General features: G+C 49.6%; 7 protein-coding genes across 7 annotated transcripts; 4 read left to right on the forward strand and 3 right to left on the reverse strand.

The window, feature by feature from the left end:
* On the forward strand, positions 1-2917 carry Aud_001520 (DUF323 domain protein; the record flags this gene model as incomplete). The annotated part of the gene is made up of 7 exons (XM_043287018.1): positions 1-296; positions 368-1047; positions 1131-1346; positions 1408-2299; positions 2352-2662; positions 2717-2798; positions 2851-2917. 7 exons carry the CDS (start codon positions 1-3, stop codon positions 2915-2917), a joined length of 2544 nt encoding a protein of 847 aa, XP_043142953.1.
* A 536-nt stretch (positions 2918-3453) lies between these two features.
* On the forward strand, positions 3454-5004 carry Aud_001521 (aldehyde dehydrogenase family protein; the record flags this gene model as incomplete). The annotated part of the gene is made up of 3 exons (XM_043287019.1): positions 3454-3870; positions 3945-4829; positions 4891-5004. The coding sequence occupies 3 exons, from the start codon at positions 3454-3456 to the stop codon at positions 5002-5004; spliced, it is 1416 nt and encodes a 471-aa protein (XP_043142954.1).
* Positions 5005-7051: 2047 nt separating this feature from the next.
* Aud_001522 (uncharacterized protein) lies at positions 7052-7444 on the forward strand (the record flags this gene model as incomplete). The annotated part of the gene is made up of 3 exons (XM_043287020.1): positions 7052-7126; positions 7182-7237; positions 7315-7444. 3 exons carry the CDS (start codon positions 7052-7054, stop codon positions 7442-7444), a joined length of 261 nt encoding a protein of 86 aa, XP_043142955.1.
* Positions 7445-7553: 109 nt separating this feature from the next.
* On the reverse strand, positions 7554-8794 carry Aud_001523 (uncharacterized protein; the record flags this gene model as incomplete). Its single annotated transcript, XM_043287021.1, has 3 exons — positions 7554-8460; positions 8518-8563; positions 8620-8794. The coding sequence occupies 3 exons, from the start codon at positions 8792-8794 to the stop codon at positions 7554-7556; spliced, it is 1128 nt and encodes a 375-aa protein (XP_043142956.1).
* Positions 8795-9240: 446 nt separating this feature from the next.
* Aud_001524 (transcription initiation factor IIA subunit gamma) lies at positions 9241-9739 on the reverse strand (the record flags this gene model as incomplete). Its single annotated transcript, XM_043287022.1, has 3 exons — positions 9241-9387; positions 9498-9645; positions 9699-9739. 3 exons carry the CDS (start codon positions 9737-9739, stop codon positions 9241-9243), a joined length of 336 nt encoding a protein of 111 aa, XP_043142957.1.
* Positions 9740-10001: 262 nt separating this feature from the next.
* Aud_001525 (uncharacterized protein) lies at positions 10002-10398 on the forward strand (the record flags this gene model as incomplete). Its single annotated transcript, XM_043287023.1, has 2 exons — positions 10002-10125; positions 10184-10398. The coding sequence occupies 2 exons, from the start codon at positions 10002-10004 to the stop codon at positions 10396-10398; spliced, it is 339 nt and encodes a 112-aa protein (XP_043142958.1).
* A 724-nt stretch (positions 10399-11122) lies between these two features.
* Aud_001526 (hexokinase family protein) lies at positions 11123-13092 on the reverse strand (the record flags this gene model as incomplete). The annotated part of the gene is made up of 2 exons (XM_043287024.1): positions 11123-12362; positions 12455-13092. 2 exons carry the CDS (start codon positions 13090-13092, stop codon positions 11123-11125), a joined length of 1878 nt encoding a protein of 625 aa, XP_043142959.1.
* Positions 13093-15277: the final 2185 nt, after the last annotated feature.

The raw sequence follows: 15277 nt of genomic DNA on the forward strand, positions 1-15277 counted from the left end.
ATGTCCCCTTTGGCGTGCGCTTCGAAAAATGTCGAGATCGTTGATATACATCAAAATGACGTGGAATTCTCGCTCGTGAATGAGATTCGCAAAGGCCTCAATCCTCCCGAGGGTACTCCAAAGTCACTGCCCACCATGCTGCTCTATGACGCTCAAGGGCTTAAGCTCTTCGAAGAAATCACCTACGTGGATGAGTATTACCTGACCAACGCGGAAATCGAAGTGTTGCAGAACTACTCTAAGAAGATTGTGGAACGCGTCCCCGAGAACGCACAATTATTGGAGCTAGGTAGTGGGTATGATTTGTTCCCAAGAATGCCCCGAGTATACATATGCCAATGAAGCGTGTATCTAACCACCTGTGCAGAAACCTCCGTAAGATAAAAATCCTCCTTCAAGAGTTCGAGCGGACAGGAAAGCACGTCGACTACTATGCGTTGGACCTATCTCTGTCAGAGCTACAGCGCACCTTTGCCGAGGTATCACCTGACGAGTACTCTCATGTTGATCTCCACGGTCTTCACGGGACCTATGATGATGCCCTTGCCTGGTTGAGCAATCCCCAGAACCTACAGCGTCCCACTGTGGTCATGTCCATGGGATCCTCAATTGGGAATTTCAGTCGTGAAGGTGCAGCAGAGTTTCTTGCCCAATTTGCTCGGCTACTCAAGCCGTCTGATCTGATGATCGTCGGGCTAGATGCTTGTACGGACCCGGAAAAGGTCTATAAGGCATATAACGATTCAAAGGGCATTACCCAGAAGTTCTACGAGAATGGGTTATTACATGCGAATGCGGTTCTTGGATACGAGGCATTCAAGCTTTCTGAATGGGAGGTGGTGACAGACTACGATGTTGCCGGTGGTCGACATCGAGCATTCTACTCACCGAAGCAGGATGTTACGATCGATGGCGTGCTTCTGCAAAAAGGCGAGAGATTGGTTTTTGAAGAGGCAACCAAGTATAGCCCCCAACAGCGGGAGCAACTCTGGCGAGATGCGAACCTTGTCCTTTGTGCGGAGCTTGGAAATAGCTCTGAAGAGTACCGTAAGTTGGCCGTTGTCACCCGCTGCGCTGCGAGCAGAGATTATGGCAGAAGCGTCGACTAATGACCTACCATCAACTGACAGATATCCATCTGCTGTCGCCACCAAACCTCAGCCTCCCCAGCCAACCGTCCGAATACGCTGCCAATCCAGTTCCGAGTTTCAAGGAATTCCAGTCACTGTGGGCCGCTTGGGACACTGTTACAAAGGCCATGGTGCCCCGTGAAGAGCTCCTCGCGAAACCTATCAAGCTTCGCAATGCATTGATCTTCTACTTCGGACACATTCCCACATTCATGGGTCGGTATTCCGGAACCTCTTAGTCAATGCTGTGGGCATGGTACTGATGCTGCTCTGTTAGACATTCATTTGACGCGAGCTCTTGGTAGCTCTCCGACAGAACCACGAAACTACCGACAAATTTTCGAGCGTGGGATTGACCCCGATGTAGACAATCCCGAGCACTGCCACGCTCATAGTGAAATTCCAGATGAATGGCCTCCCCTTGCTGAGATTCTAGATTATCAGGACCGAGTCAGAAGTAGGGTCGAATCGGTCTTGCAGAGGAATGATATAACGCGGAACCGCTGCCTTGGGGAAGCACTCTGGATTGGCTTCGAGCATGAGGCAATGCACCTGGAGACCTTCCTCTATATGCTTTTGCAGAGTGACAAGACCCTCCCACCGCCGCTTGCAGACAGACCAGATTTTGAAAGTTTGTTTCATCAGGCCAGAGCGAACACGAAGCCAAATGAATGGTTTGCTATACCCGAACAGACATTATCCATCGGGCTTGACGATACTGACGAACGCTCTTTGCCTGATTTGTCTTTTGGATGGGACAATGAGAAGCCTCGGCGGACAATCACAGTTCGTGCTTTCGAAGCACAGGCTCGTGCTATAACAAACGGCGAATATGCTAAATATCTGCAAGCGACTCGTCAGCGCAGGCGGCCAGAGTCGTGGGTCCTAACCCATTCGGATGAGAATTACCCAATCGCCAAGGGGGTCACTCTGGACAGCAGTCAAGCCACGAAGGATTTCATGGACAACTTCGCTGTCCGCACCGTTTTTGGACCGGTTCCGCTTGAATTCGCGCAGGATTGGCCCGTTATGGCTTCCTATGACGAATTGTCCCAATACGCCGAATGGGTGGGCTGCAGAATTCCCACTTATGAGGAGGTCAAGAGTATCTACTACTACTCCGCTCAGCTGAAGGAGACAAGACAACATGATCCAATGGATCACGCGAGGTCGGTATATCCCACTGTGTTTCAGAACTTGACCTCGTCTGACAAGAAACAGCAACGGTGTCAATGGCGTTAACGGCATTGACGGCGACATGGTGAAGAATGGGCACTCGAAAGTTCACCAGGATAGCCCTCGGACCCCAGAACACCAGCCAGTCCAACCTCCTTCCCAAGGCACAATGCCAGTATTTGTTGACCTCCACGGTTGCAACGTTGGGTTCAAGCACTGGCACCCTACCGCGGTCATCCAGAACGGCGATCGACTTGCGGGCCAGGGGGAGTTTGGAGGAGTCTGGGAATGGACCAGCACACCATTAACGCCACATGATGGCTTCAAGGCCATGGATATTTATCCAGGTTATACAGGTGAGCTGTTGACCTGCTCGACAGACTTCTCTAGAGTCGACTAACCGGAAATAGTGGACTTCTTTGACGGAAAGCACAACATTGTCCTGGGTGGTTCATGGGCAACGCATCCCAGAATTGCAGGCCGGACAACATTGTAAGTTACCACCTGTCACGTCGACCTGAATATGTACTGACTGTCTCAAAAGTGTCAACTGGTATCAACACAACTATCCTTACACTTGGGCTGGAGCACGTCTCGTGCGCAGTCATTAGGATAGACGCCGTCTAGAATTTTGTATAGAGATCATCCATGAAAGGCATTTGAATGCTATTCTTTGGTACCACTGAGACATCAAGTTACAAATCGACCAGAACCCCTAAGTAGGGTTTGTTTACGAGGAAAGTTATGGGTAGAGTAGTTGATGGAATGATATTGTAGGATAGTTGTGCGCGAACGGCGCGATAATCTAATAAGTGGTAGTGGAACATGTCTATTCCTTCCTCCTAGAACGTGAATTCTATCCTCAGGTACCTTAGCACAGCCTGACCATAATCAACTCCATCCCGGATAAGTTTCGGGTCATCGAAGGACGGGGAATATAGATATCAGTCCCCTTTCGACGGAGACTATCCAGGAATTAGTGGATCCCGCCACCAGTGGGGGTGCTCCACCCGATAACGTGACAAGACACCCCTCCAGCATAGATAACGCTCGCAGATGCCCCTCGATATATGAACTGTTTCATTTTTTCCCGACTGCTCTCCCGCCGACCTGTACAAACGCAACACTATAATCTAGACGAATCACCATGTCCGCAGAAACCATCACAACCATTTCCCCGTCCACGAACCGCCCAATCCTCACCCGCACCGGCATCTCCAACGATGAAATCAAGCGCATCCCCGAACTCGCCCAGGAGGCATTCCGCTCCTTCTCGCAATCTACAACCCTCAAGCAACGACAGCAGATCGTCGATCGCGCACTAGCCGTCCTCGAAAAGAAGAAAGATGAGCTTGCGCACCAATTGACGGAGCAAATGGGACGGCCGATTTCGTACACTGGTGTTGAGATCTCGACGGCTGTGAAGCGCAGTCAGTACTTGAATCGGATTGCGCCCTCGGTGCTGGGTGAGGAAGGGGTTGTTCCTGGGGAGGAGGAGAAGGGGTTCAAGAGGTGTATCAAGCGGAAGCCGGTGGGGGTTGTGCTGATCATATTTGCGTGGAACGTATGTTTGCGATTTTTCAATTTCAGTTTGAGCCGAGAGGGGCGTGTTTTACTAACGGGTGATTTGTATTGCAGTATCCCTACCTGGTTCTGGTAAACAGCTTGATCCCGGCGATTCTGGCGGGCAATGCTGTTATCTTGAAGCCCTCGCCTCAGACGCCCACGGTCGTGGAGGAGGTTGCTGCTGCGTTCGCCGAGGCTGGTCTTCCGGAGAATGTTCTCCAGTATACTCACTGCGGATCGCCTGAGATGCTCGAGAAGCTTGTTCGGTCGCCCCTAGTCAACCACATTTGCTTCACTGGGTCTGTGGCTGGTGGGTTGGCGGTTCAGAAGGCCGCAGCGGATCGCATTGTCAGTGTTGGGCTCGAGCTCGGTGGCAAGGATCCGGCCTATGTGCGGGACGATGTGGATGTGGCGTGGGCGGCGGAGGAGATTGTTGATGGGGCAATCTTCAACAGTGGTCAGAGCTGCTGCGCGATTGAGCGGGTCTACGTCCACAAGAACATCTACGAGACGTTCATCGCCGAAGTGAAGAAGGTGTTGAGCAAGTATCGTGTTGGGGATCCGTCGGAGAAGACTACGCAGATTGGGCCGGTCATCTCGAAGCGCGCGAGGGAGATGATTTTGACGCATATCGCTGAGGCAATCGAGAAGGGTGCTCGGGACGAGACACCTGCCAACGAGACGTTCGACAATCTTCCCGCCAATGGTAATTACGTCAAGCCGACATTGCTGACGGACGTCAATCACAATATGCGTGTCATGACGGAGGAGACTTTTGGCCCTGTGCTCCCCGTGATGAAGGTTGAGAGCGACGAGGAGGCAGTCAAGCTTATGAACGACAGCGAGTTCGGACTCACTGCAAGCATCTGGACAAAGGATGTCCCCAAGGCTGAGGGTCTCATTGAGCAAGTCGAGGCGGGAACGGTCTTCATTAACAGATCTGACTACCCTAGTCCGGTAAGTAGCACACACTCTGCTGTTTCCTATTCAACGAAGATGACGATTGACATGTCTGTAGGATCTTGCATGGACCGGTTGGAAGAACTCAGGTCGTGGTGTCACGCTGAGCAGGTTCGGGTTCGAGCAATTCGTGAAGCTCAAGAGCTATCATGTCAAGGATTATCCGAAATAGATAACTTATATATGACTTGTTATCCTTCTTTGACAGCCATTGGCATCGAAATATCAAGAAGTCAGGCTCTATCGGCGGACTACTGAGATAGACCCAGGTAATAATAATATCACTGGACGCTCTCAGTCAATGGAAAAGAATTTGAGGAATGGTTAGTCAAGGTCTCGGCCCTCGCGAGGCATGCATGCCTCTTATTTCCTGTCACAGGGCGACTGTGAGGATTGCGCGCCAACAACAAAAGGGTCATGCTGATTCCGCACCAAAATAGACCTCTTGAATTCTGCAGCTAAGCCAGTGAAGTTTATTGCAGTTCCCACGGTGTTTAGGATACGGCCGAAGGTGCAGGAATTCGAGGTAGTTATGGCCAGAAGCGTAGTAAAAGTGCCAGACAGCCGCTGCATTCAGGACAACTAGCAACCTCCCGTCAATTGCCGCCATACCTGTCATAATAGGGCGAGAAAGCAGAGGGCATATCTACTGCAATCTCCCTTGACTTTACAATTTTTGCGCAAGCCAAGGGATAATTCGACGCTTCGGTTTTGAAACCTTCCCTTTACAGTTTCGAGGCAGGCGGATCCCTCGCCCATCGGCCAATCGAAAGAAAGAAACAAACCAAATTGCAGTCAATCAGTCATGGTTAGTCGACCAGATGGGCGACAGGGATGTCAATGCTGAGAAGGCCGCATAGTTTCTGAAGCAAGGGATATGTACATTCGTAGGCACAATCCTCGTTCCCCCTCCTGGATCGCGCAGCGCCATCCAGCATGGACCATACACGAGAGAAGGAGGAGGATAAGCCCAGTGGTGCTGTGTTGTCTTCGGCCCCATATTGAACTCGGCCGATCCTCATACACTTCGCGTGTGGAGGCGGAAAAGGACTGACATAGGAATGATATCGCCATAACGGCAATATAGTTACGACCGATGGGACGCTCCCTGAATGATCGAAAAGTTCATACTGCCGCGAGCGTGCCTATGATGAGGGCAATACAACTGAGAAAGACCAGTCGACCTTTTCCAAAGTCAAGGAAAAGGTACTTTACCTTTGGATCTTATCGCTATGGGCTTATTTTTATCAGCCTAGAGATGTGATGGCACATTCTGTGCACGCCAAAGGGTGCATATGCATACTGCCGCTCTCCAAGAAATCTAGGACGTTGGACTGGAACACGTCGAATAAGCCACTGAGAGTTAGGAATAAAGGCCCAGCAAATCGGTAAACGTTTTAGACCAGCGAGTGACAACTGCGTACTCAGGAATCTAGGCGCAGGGGGGCATGCTGCACGTATCCAGTCCATATACCAGACGCGGATGTCTGTTGCTGTAGATGTGTTATCGACACGCTTCCAAGGAGCCGATGACAGCGGTGTAAGTATGCAAGGCCTGAAAATTTTGTTGCCCTGCATTTTCATCGAAATTTGACGAAGATCGAATGAGGAAGAGTTCGTCAAGAAGGGTCCAAGAACTCTTTGGCAGAAAATTCCATGGCTTCGTCGAGGCCATCCTATTGGGACGAGTCACCCTGGCAGAACCCGCAACTGCAGCACTGCTGCGAGGGGACAGCTGTCAAAGGAATGTGTGACAGCGCGCTTCACAAGTTTTCCCTCGAGACTATCGATCGCAATGTGCGTCGTTCCACAGAGATTACCGATCAGCTTAGCCTACATTGCAACAGGCGGAAACTGTTCATCCAGGCCGTACTGTAGGCTGCAGTTCTTTAGAGGACATTCACTATATATCAATGCACCATGTCCATGTCACATTCGACTTTCTGACTCCAATCCATAGCCTTGATGTCATAGAGCATCGGCCAGTCCTTCATTTATCGTGAATTTTTGTATTGTTTCAAGCGTTTCAGTCGAAAGTCCATCGTTTGGTATAACGTCATTTGTTCAAAGCAGCCTGCAACAGCGCTTTTCTTGTCGTCATTTCTGATCTTCTCGTTGCGAAAATATTTGCATATATCCTAGGTTGGAGCGGTCAACCGGATTTCAACACTCATTTTCCATTTCTTTCCCATCAATTGTATTACCAACTTGTCCCAACTATGGAGTGCTTCAGACAGATTCTCCGATTCGTGAAATCGCCATTCCAGAAGAAGACACACAAGGTCTTGGAGATAGTAAGTCCAAAGCCCTCAGCATTCCTCGAGCGAAAATCTAACAAACTGTCCGCAGGGCCCACCAACGAACTTTCGCAAGGAAGAGCTGCCAAACTTCTTCCCGGACGATGAGTTAGTCCCATCGCTAAATCACAAAGATTGAAACTAGTTCTGACGATCTTTCTACCCAGCGCGCTCACATTGCATAGTCATGGCTCGGCACTAGAGAAGGACACAGTCAAGGGAGTTCAGCGCCAGCCGTCCACGCGGGACAAGATCAAGCAGCATGTCCGGAGGCTGAGCATTAAACTTGTGGGCCCGTCTTCTTGCCCTGAGTGATTTCGCGTTGACGAGGATGTTGAACCCGACTTAGGATCGTTGGACATTTCGAAGCATGTCGCCAATAACTATCTCTAGGAGTTTGGAAGAGTTGTCCGCTGTTTCATGCTCACAACAAGAATGTCGGGACTTCATTGAGGCGGGATTTTTTCGAATTCACAACACTTCCGTTCCGATCTTTTGTATTATTAGCTGTGTGAAATTTGAGCCGGCCATGTGCCGGAGCGCTTGGATTCGACGGCTCTGGAAGCTCGTCAAAGTCATCGAAGGATACTTTTCTTCTCGATGTACCCAAGGGTGGAGTTCTGTGTATAACGCGGACCGGTCTCTTTCCTTTATCATCATTGTCAGTATTTTGAGGAGTTGAAGAACTGGTCCTTAAGACTGGTGAGCTGAGATCTGATTCAATAGAATGTTTCTTCGTTGTCGGTCTTGTGGGAGTCTTGGTGATCTGCACATCCAAGTCGTCATCTTCCGTAGCCGTTGCATCCGCCGCATGATCGTCTCCTTCAACTTCAGCCTGCAATGAAGAATGGATATGCGCACCAGGATTCGTCTTCGGCCTTTTAGACCCAGACGCCTGGGCAAACCCAGCAGCCGCCCTAGTGGATGATTTAACACCCTGCATGCCCACTAGCGAGCGAGCCTTCCGTGGACTCGTCATCAGGTACCCTAGCGAGGTACCCGCAAGCCCATCGTCTTCGTCTGTGTCGTCTTCCTCCTTATCGGAGTCCAGCTGCGGCCGCTTGCCCCCGATTTTCTCTAAGCCCGCCTTTTGACGAGCTGAGAGGACGGCGGCCGCCTCCTTCCTCTTCATCTCCTCGCTTTTCGGCGTGGTGCCATCGGTAGGTCGGGCAAGATCTTTAATTGCTGCTGCGTTCTGTAGTTTGGCCTCCTTCTTACGTTTCACGTATTCCGCATAGTGGAGGTGCTGAGTGAACGTCTGCGCCATGGCGTAGAACTCGTCTTCGACCATCATGTAAATGTCATCTTTATCGAAACCTTCAATCAAGTATCTGTGATTTGTATATCAGTAAACTGCGCCAGCCCCAGAACTGAGCTGCAGTGCGTACTCTTCTGAGGGACATCGCTGGATCGGAGACGTTGGAGGACTGGGTGCTGCGTAGATCTTATCAGAAAGGACTCGTACACCTCCTGAATCTCCTTTTACTTACATGACCGAAAAAAATCACGCTTGTCTCCGCGAGACGTAGATTTGTATGCTTTCGGAGTCTCCTCCGCGCCGTGGTCCGAACCTTTCTCATGCTTCACTTCACGTCGACGCGTTGAACTCTTTGCGTCCTCGGCGCTGGTACCGTGGCCTGTAAGCCATGGAAGAGTTCGAGGCATATTGAGTTGTATTCTTGGCAATTTCCGCTGATGGCGAAACGCGACATCACGGAGCTCCTATCGTTGAGTTGTCTGGTCTTCGATGTTGGGATCTATAATTTTGTCTCCGCAATCGATGAATGAGGGAGCGCGGGAGGCGTTCCGCCCCGCTCTCCGCCGTGGTATTTCGTCTACCTAGCAAGTAGCAGGAAACTGCGGGCCAACTCAACTTTCAGCTGATTGCAGGATGAGAAAGGTAGATGAATCAGGGTATCTTGATTTGATATGACTATTGAGGTATTCGTGATGCAAACCTAGTTATTGCCCGAACGCCGATAGGATAACACCCCACAGATGAGGAAAAGAACCATGAGCCCAGCCAAATCAAATGGTAACATCGTGTACAGAAAACGCCCAGCGAGTAAATAGCCCAGTACAACGCCATGAGTAAATCCATATGAAGATGTTCACGCCTCTCCAGGCCGCTTGCTATTGCAGCTCACAATCTTGACCTTGTCTGCCGTCACAGTCGTCTGGTTGTCCAACTTGAAAGTAACGTCTTTGATAAGGAATGTCCACACTTCGTCACAGAATCGATAGGTATCCAGGTGTCCCTAGTGTTCAAGAAAGGGTAAGTCAGTCACCGTCAATGTTCTCATAAAAGCCGATCTAATTCGTCCGAGTTCCTCAGATCGGTCGGGCAAGTAGTAACGGAAGAAGCTACCTTGAACGTAAGCCTTGCGCGCACTTTATCCGCAAGAACTTCTGTAATGACACGATCAAACGTGGAGAGAATCTTCATGGCGAGCTGGGGCTCAATGCGGCCTTCGTTGATCAAGTCATCGAGCGTATCGGTAAGGGAGAGACCGAGACTGGGCAAAATTGTTAGTGAAAAGCAACACAGCTTCTGCTGATTGTGCAGTACCTGCTCCCGCGATACAACTCATAGTATGCCTGAGCGCTCATGTTGTCATTCAAATGTGAGCGATCAAGTCAGGGGGTGCGAGAAGATGAATCAGTAAGAGCCAGGCTGGGCTGGTTGAAGCGCATCGCGGGGACAACTATCACGTGATATTTTAATCAGAATGTCATGTGATTTTGACATCATTACGGAGTATTGATGATTACATCAGTGTCAACAGAATAACACTTAAGGTACAAAACTTGAAATATCTACTTTTCTGATGGAGCTGAATCTCAAAATTCTTTCGCTTGGCACATGAAGATTATGAATGTACAACAAATTTCGTGCATGGCAGGACGTCTGCCTGTGCGTACATCACGCCTTTGCTCTGGAAAGCGGCTCTTATCCTACACGGCGCAAAAGTCGTCCAAGTCAGATGCTGAGACTGGTTAGTGCATGATGTACCTCGAGCGATTGTATTATTTCATTGCTAAATCCCCTCAAAGTTCAGGCCTCGTCGGTGGATCCATCGAAGGTCCGCAACGGCAGCCAGGATTCAAAACCCAAAGTGACCAAGAGTGTTGCTCAAGCCGACGAGGAGCTTCGTGAACGCCTCGAGCAGATGTCTGGTGAGGGCGGAGCCTCTGGTATCGAATACGAGGATGGTAAACCAACCGCCATGAAACGGAGTGTTCGGAACAACATGTTTCGCTACATCTGAGCGAGCAACTTGGCTAAACCGCGAATTTCTGACTTGGCATGCATGGACATATAGGCGAGAGTCTGATATGCGCCATCTAGCGTCACTGTTTGCTTAGCGTGTTGTGAGCCAAATATGCTATGCGGCCTATCGAGCAGTCTTTTGGGCTGAGATGGATTGCTGTCATACGCCGCCGGGCCTTCCTTTCGCTTGCAGTTACTCCATATCGGCTTATGTATCGTCGGAGATCATCTGATCTTGACACCACAGTGTTGAGGTTGCGTTATCCCGGTCTCATAATGCTATTCACAGTAACTATGTCCTGAGACTCGGTATCGCGTCTGAGTGAAAGCTGGAAGAGGATCGCCCCAGCAAACCCGGACATCTTGCGGACTGGTTCGATAAGATCGAGGAAGAACTGTCTTTGAAGTTGATTACCAAAAAATAAAACTGTGCTTACAGAGACGGTCATGATCCAGACCTCTGGAACTCGGCACATTCAAAGCTGAGAATGAAAATCCAAAAAGTCCAATTACTCAACTTCAAAAAAATGGAGCAGATAACTCACTCTAAGACCTGTTGAACAAAGGGCAGATAAAAACACCAAGATCCCTCTATCTCGGAAAACAGAGATAACCGAGACTTCTGCAGATAGCGCCAGCTCGAAAATAGATTTAGACCGCGTGTTAATCATAATCTCTCGTTAAAATATCATTTTGAACGTTCACTGGAGAACCAGGCATTTCTAACCGTTGTTCACCATTCCAGCAAGCACGCCAGCACCAATGACTCCTCCATCTGAAGCTTCTCGCAGAAATACTGATTTACCGCTCTTCTGGGGGCCGGTTCTCATGATCAGTCGATCAATGTATTGCTGACACATCTCCTTGAAATTGGGATAGTGTTGGATTATCCCGCCAGTGTAAGCAACAACAAGCTCTTCAGGGCCCGACTGCCAATCTGCAGGTGTCGGGGTAGGCAGTAGAACTGGAACAATCGGCCTTTGACCATTCCTTGCAGTGCCTGTCTCCAAGGTTGACGATGTAGTTTCGTTCAAGATAGCCTGCAGTTTAGTGCTACCGTTGCGCTGGGGCGATGCAACAGTTGAACTTTGCGGTGAGTTCTCATTGCTATCCACCTTCAACTCAATCTCTTGTGCACAGGCGAGTAATCCAACCACTGCCGCAGCTATTAACCCGGCAGATCGACTCTGTACAACTCGAGCAATCTTCCGAAAAGCGCCCGCAGTCAAAGCATCCCAGCACCATTCGCTACTCTCGGGTGGAGGTAAAGATCGGTTGAGTTCCGCAGCGAGATCTTCGTCCCGTTGCGGACGAGCGACTTTGTCTGAGACGTATGATGTAGTCAGAGCATATTCCTGGACGAGTGTTGCGGGAAGCTGTTTCTTCCCCAGTTCAACGACGTTTGTAAGATAGTCAAAAAGTATCAGCCGAATGAGTTCTCCAATGTACCGGCCACCGGTCATGTACTCGAAAGGCTGAAACCCAGGACGTGCACATGCCTTGTCTAGCTCTTCGTCCCACTTTGTTATGATATTGAGCTCTTTCAAAGGAGGGGCGGCGCCCGAAATGGTCCATTCAGTGTTGACAATTGTTTCTTTTGCTTCCGGGTTCTTTGACTTTACATGTTCCGCTTTAGCTTCATGTAGAGACTCAAGCTTCATAGGAATAGTGGCGTTGCAGCCTGTGCCTACAATGATACCCATTGCGACACGACTGTTGGGCAGGGACTTGACCGAATAAGCCAGAGATGCAAGCGTAGCGACGGCATCATTTGTGATAGCGGCAATCTTGAGTTTAGGTAGTGCGAAGAGTTTCCGGCGCTTGCTCGAGGGCTCGTCCTCATCAGGACGTCTGGTGTGCTTCTCGTAACCATGAAGCAGGATGTTGCGAAGATTGAGATCCGAGGTGATAGCGAACCCTTTGCCCATCGGCATCAGCGTAGCTTCCGCGAGCGACTCTTGCCTGTATGACTTTGTCAGTCAAACTGAATTACACCAGAGGCTCTCGAGACAAAATAACAATAGGTAATGACTCTTCACGGCAAGGATACTCACATGATAGGGAAACTGAACGTGATTCCCATGTCTAATTCTTGGGGAATATTGCCTTTCGTGGCGTCCGATGTCAAGCTTTCGGCGACCACTTCCGCAATGCAGTCCCCAATCCATGCAAAGAGGTCCTCCGCCTTATCCATCTTCAAATGTTCCTGTATGGGCCACGCTTTCTCTAGTGTCCGTCTGACTCGTTGTCTTTGTGCCTTTCGAAGGGTATCCCTTGATCGTTCCGAAGCGTCTGTTGAACGGATATCGGAGTCGGCCGCTTCCCCTAGGAGTTCGATGAATGCGACTCGCAGATTGCTTCCTCCAACATCAATAGCCAGATAACGACCGGTCTCAAGACCCGAGGGCAGTCTAGTGACAGGAGTAGGCAAAAACTGCTGGTCCGAGTTCAATGCTAGGTGGCGGTATGTGCTCGAGAAGCGACGTGCAAGTCTATAGAGGACTGCTTCGTCAAGGACCAAAGGTGACAGAAAATCGTCGAGCCTACGTTGGTACTCCAGGTACTCCTTCTGTGAAGGATCAAGCTCGGACACATTTTCTTCCTCATCCTCCTCGACGTCGATTGCGTCTTCATGTATATCATGTTCCTCATCCCTGCTGTTCTCCGCCTCCATCACGTTCATCGGCGCCATTGTAAATCTCCTGGATGCGAGAGAATTCGAAATGGCCAGGTCAAGTGGAATGCATAAAATCCGAAAAACTCATTCGAGTAGACTCATAGAATGCAAATGTATGGATTGAGTTTATGCCATGCACAGCGCGCGCATGTCTCAATGGAAGGGACAAGTCTGGTTGATTCCGCTCCCTTGAATTGCCACAGGGCGATCGGATCAGGAGCTTGAGCTAGAAACAGGATTGAGGGCTCGATCGTCTCGTCAAGGCGCATGGATCTGAAAGGGTCCTTCGAAGCTCTTGTTGCGGGGCGGGGAAGCTCCGGCGCGAGGGCGAAAGATCAAGGGAGCAAGTTGACGTGCAAGATTTAAATCTCTAAATTGGGAATCAGTTAGCCACAAGCTGCGAGGTCCGCCTAGGTCCGAAAAAAACCCTGAAGTGACAATGACAGGAAGGATCTGCAAGGAACGAAGGAATAATGGCAAGGGCAGTGGCCACAGAACGGAATAGTCATTGCGCGCAAAAACGAAAAGTATTGGCACAAAGAAGGACGGAGGAATAAATTACCTATCATCAACACCTAAGACGTGGACGTGATCAACACTGATTCCCCACAGTTGAGGCAGAAGCTGGTTATGGCGAAGAGCAACTATGCGATGGAGGAAAGAAAGGGCTATTAAGTATAGACAGACTAGCTAGAGGGAGTAAGAAAAGGGTCTAAACAGGACCAGCCAGCGGATACGAAACCATTATTCTCCACAACACGGGAGAGAAAAGAAAAGGAAAGGTAATTATTCAACGCTGAGGTGCTGCTGGAGAGAGGGGCGAAGGGAAATAAGAGTGGGAAAGATGGGAAGATCTTAGGAGTAGTACGTAGTAGCTTCACTGCTTCAAAGCCGCTGCAGATGGAGCAAATGCGACCTTCGGCACGAGACGATGTGACCCTGCTGAATCAATCTGAGCAATGACAGCATGGGACATCGTATGTGGTTGACGACAACCGTGGATGACTCGGATATTCTCCGGCACTGGTTAGATTAACACCTTCAATGGTAAATTTAGACTCTCTTTATCGTTTAGATCGCATGCTGTTGATTGTTTGATTGTTGATGTTTTCTTTTTTACCAGTTCTCCGCCCTCGAGTCATCTTCCTCATATTGATTCCTCTCCGCTTGACATTATTATTAGCGACTCCTCTATCTACCCCTATGATAATTAGTTCTATTGCCAGACTCTCACAAGGAAGTCAATCTTGGACAGAGCATTATTCTCGCTTGACGACCCCGGAGCACTGGCCTCCTTGAGTGTGGTTCCACTGGTTCGACACATTCTCAGTTTCTCCATTTCAGCGACGGTTGAAAGCCAATAGCCACGAGACGAAAAGAAAAAGGAATATAAAAGTTAAAATCGCCGGCAATACTAAATATTTACGGAGCAGTCGAGCTACTGCTCACTTGAGACTGGCTGCGGGACACGAGCACGGATTATATCAACCCAAAGAAGCCATGTGGTGGTAAACGGTGGGTCTCCTTACAATAACTATGCAAACTTACTATCAGTACTGCATACTAGTATCGAGAATTAAGTCCACGGCGACCGTTCTCCAAATTCCTTTTCATCCGCTGCTCTGTAAGACCACATTGAGTATAAGAATCGAGCCTCTCTATCTTCGAATCTCAAAGACTGAGTTCCCCGATTCGCCAGGGCTTCTACATGTGGATCACAATGGCGCTTTGATTTAGGTGAAACATGCTATTTCTGAGTGATAACTGACAACTCCCGATCGGTTCTTTTGACTCTTTGCCCTAAACCGATTCATGGACATCTTAGTACCCCCTTTTAAGGTCAACTGGCTCTCTCGGTGAACATGCGATAGCCCGCTTGCAGTTTGAGAGGCCTCATTCCGGCCGAGAGCAATTACAGTGATCACATTAAGGTAGGTACGATACCAGTAGCAATGTATCACACCCGCATAGCCTACGTATCACGCTTCTTGGTGTTATAGGCTAGACCCTGACCAGACTCCGAAATCGGAGTGACGTCGGCGTCATCGAGTCGACGGAGTTGGGCCAAATGTCCGTATACTTCGAGACTTGGCAGCTCACTAATAAATAGTATCATGGATGAACAATGAGCCATTCTGCTACGGTCCCGACTGAAGATGCTCGCGACAGGCACCTCTATCAGCTTATCGACCTTCTGTCC

The sequence above is a fragment of the Aspergillus udagawae genome (genome assembly GCF_001078395.1).
Source record: "Aspergillus udagawae IFM 46973 DNA, scaffold_1, whole genome shotgun sequence".
Lineage (NCBI taxonomy): Eukaryota > Fungi > Ascomycota > Eurotiomycetes > Eurotiales > Aspergillaceae > Aspergillus > Aspergillus udagawae.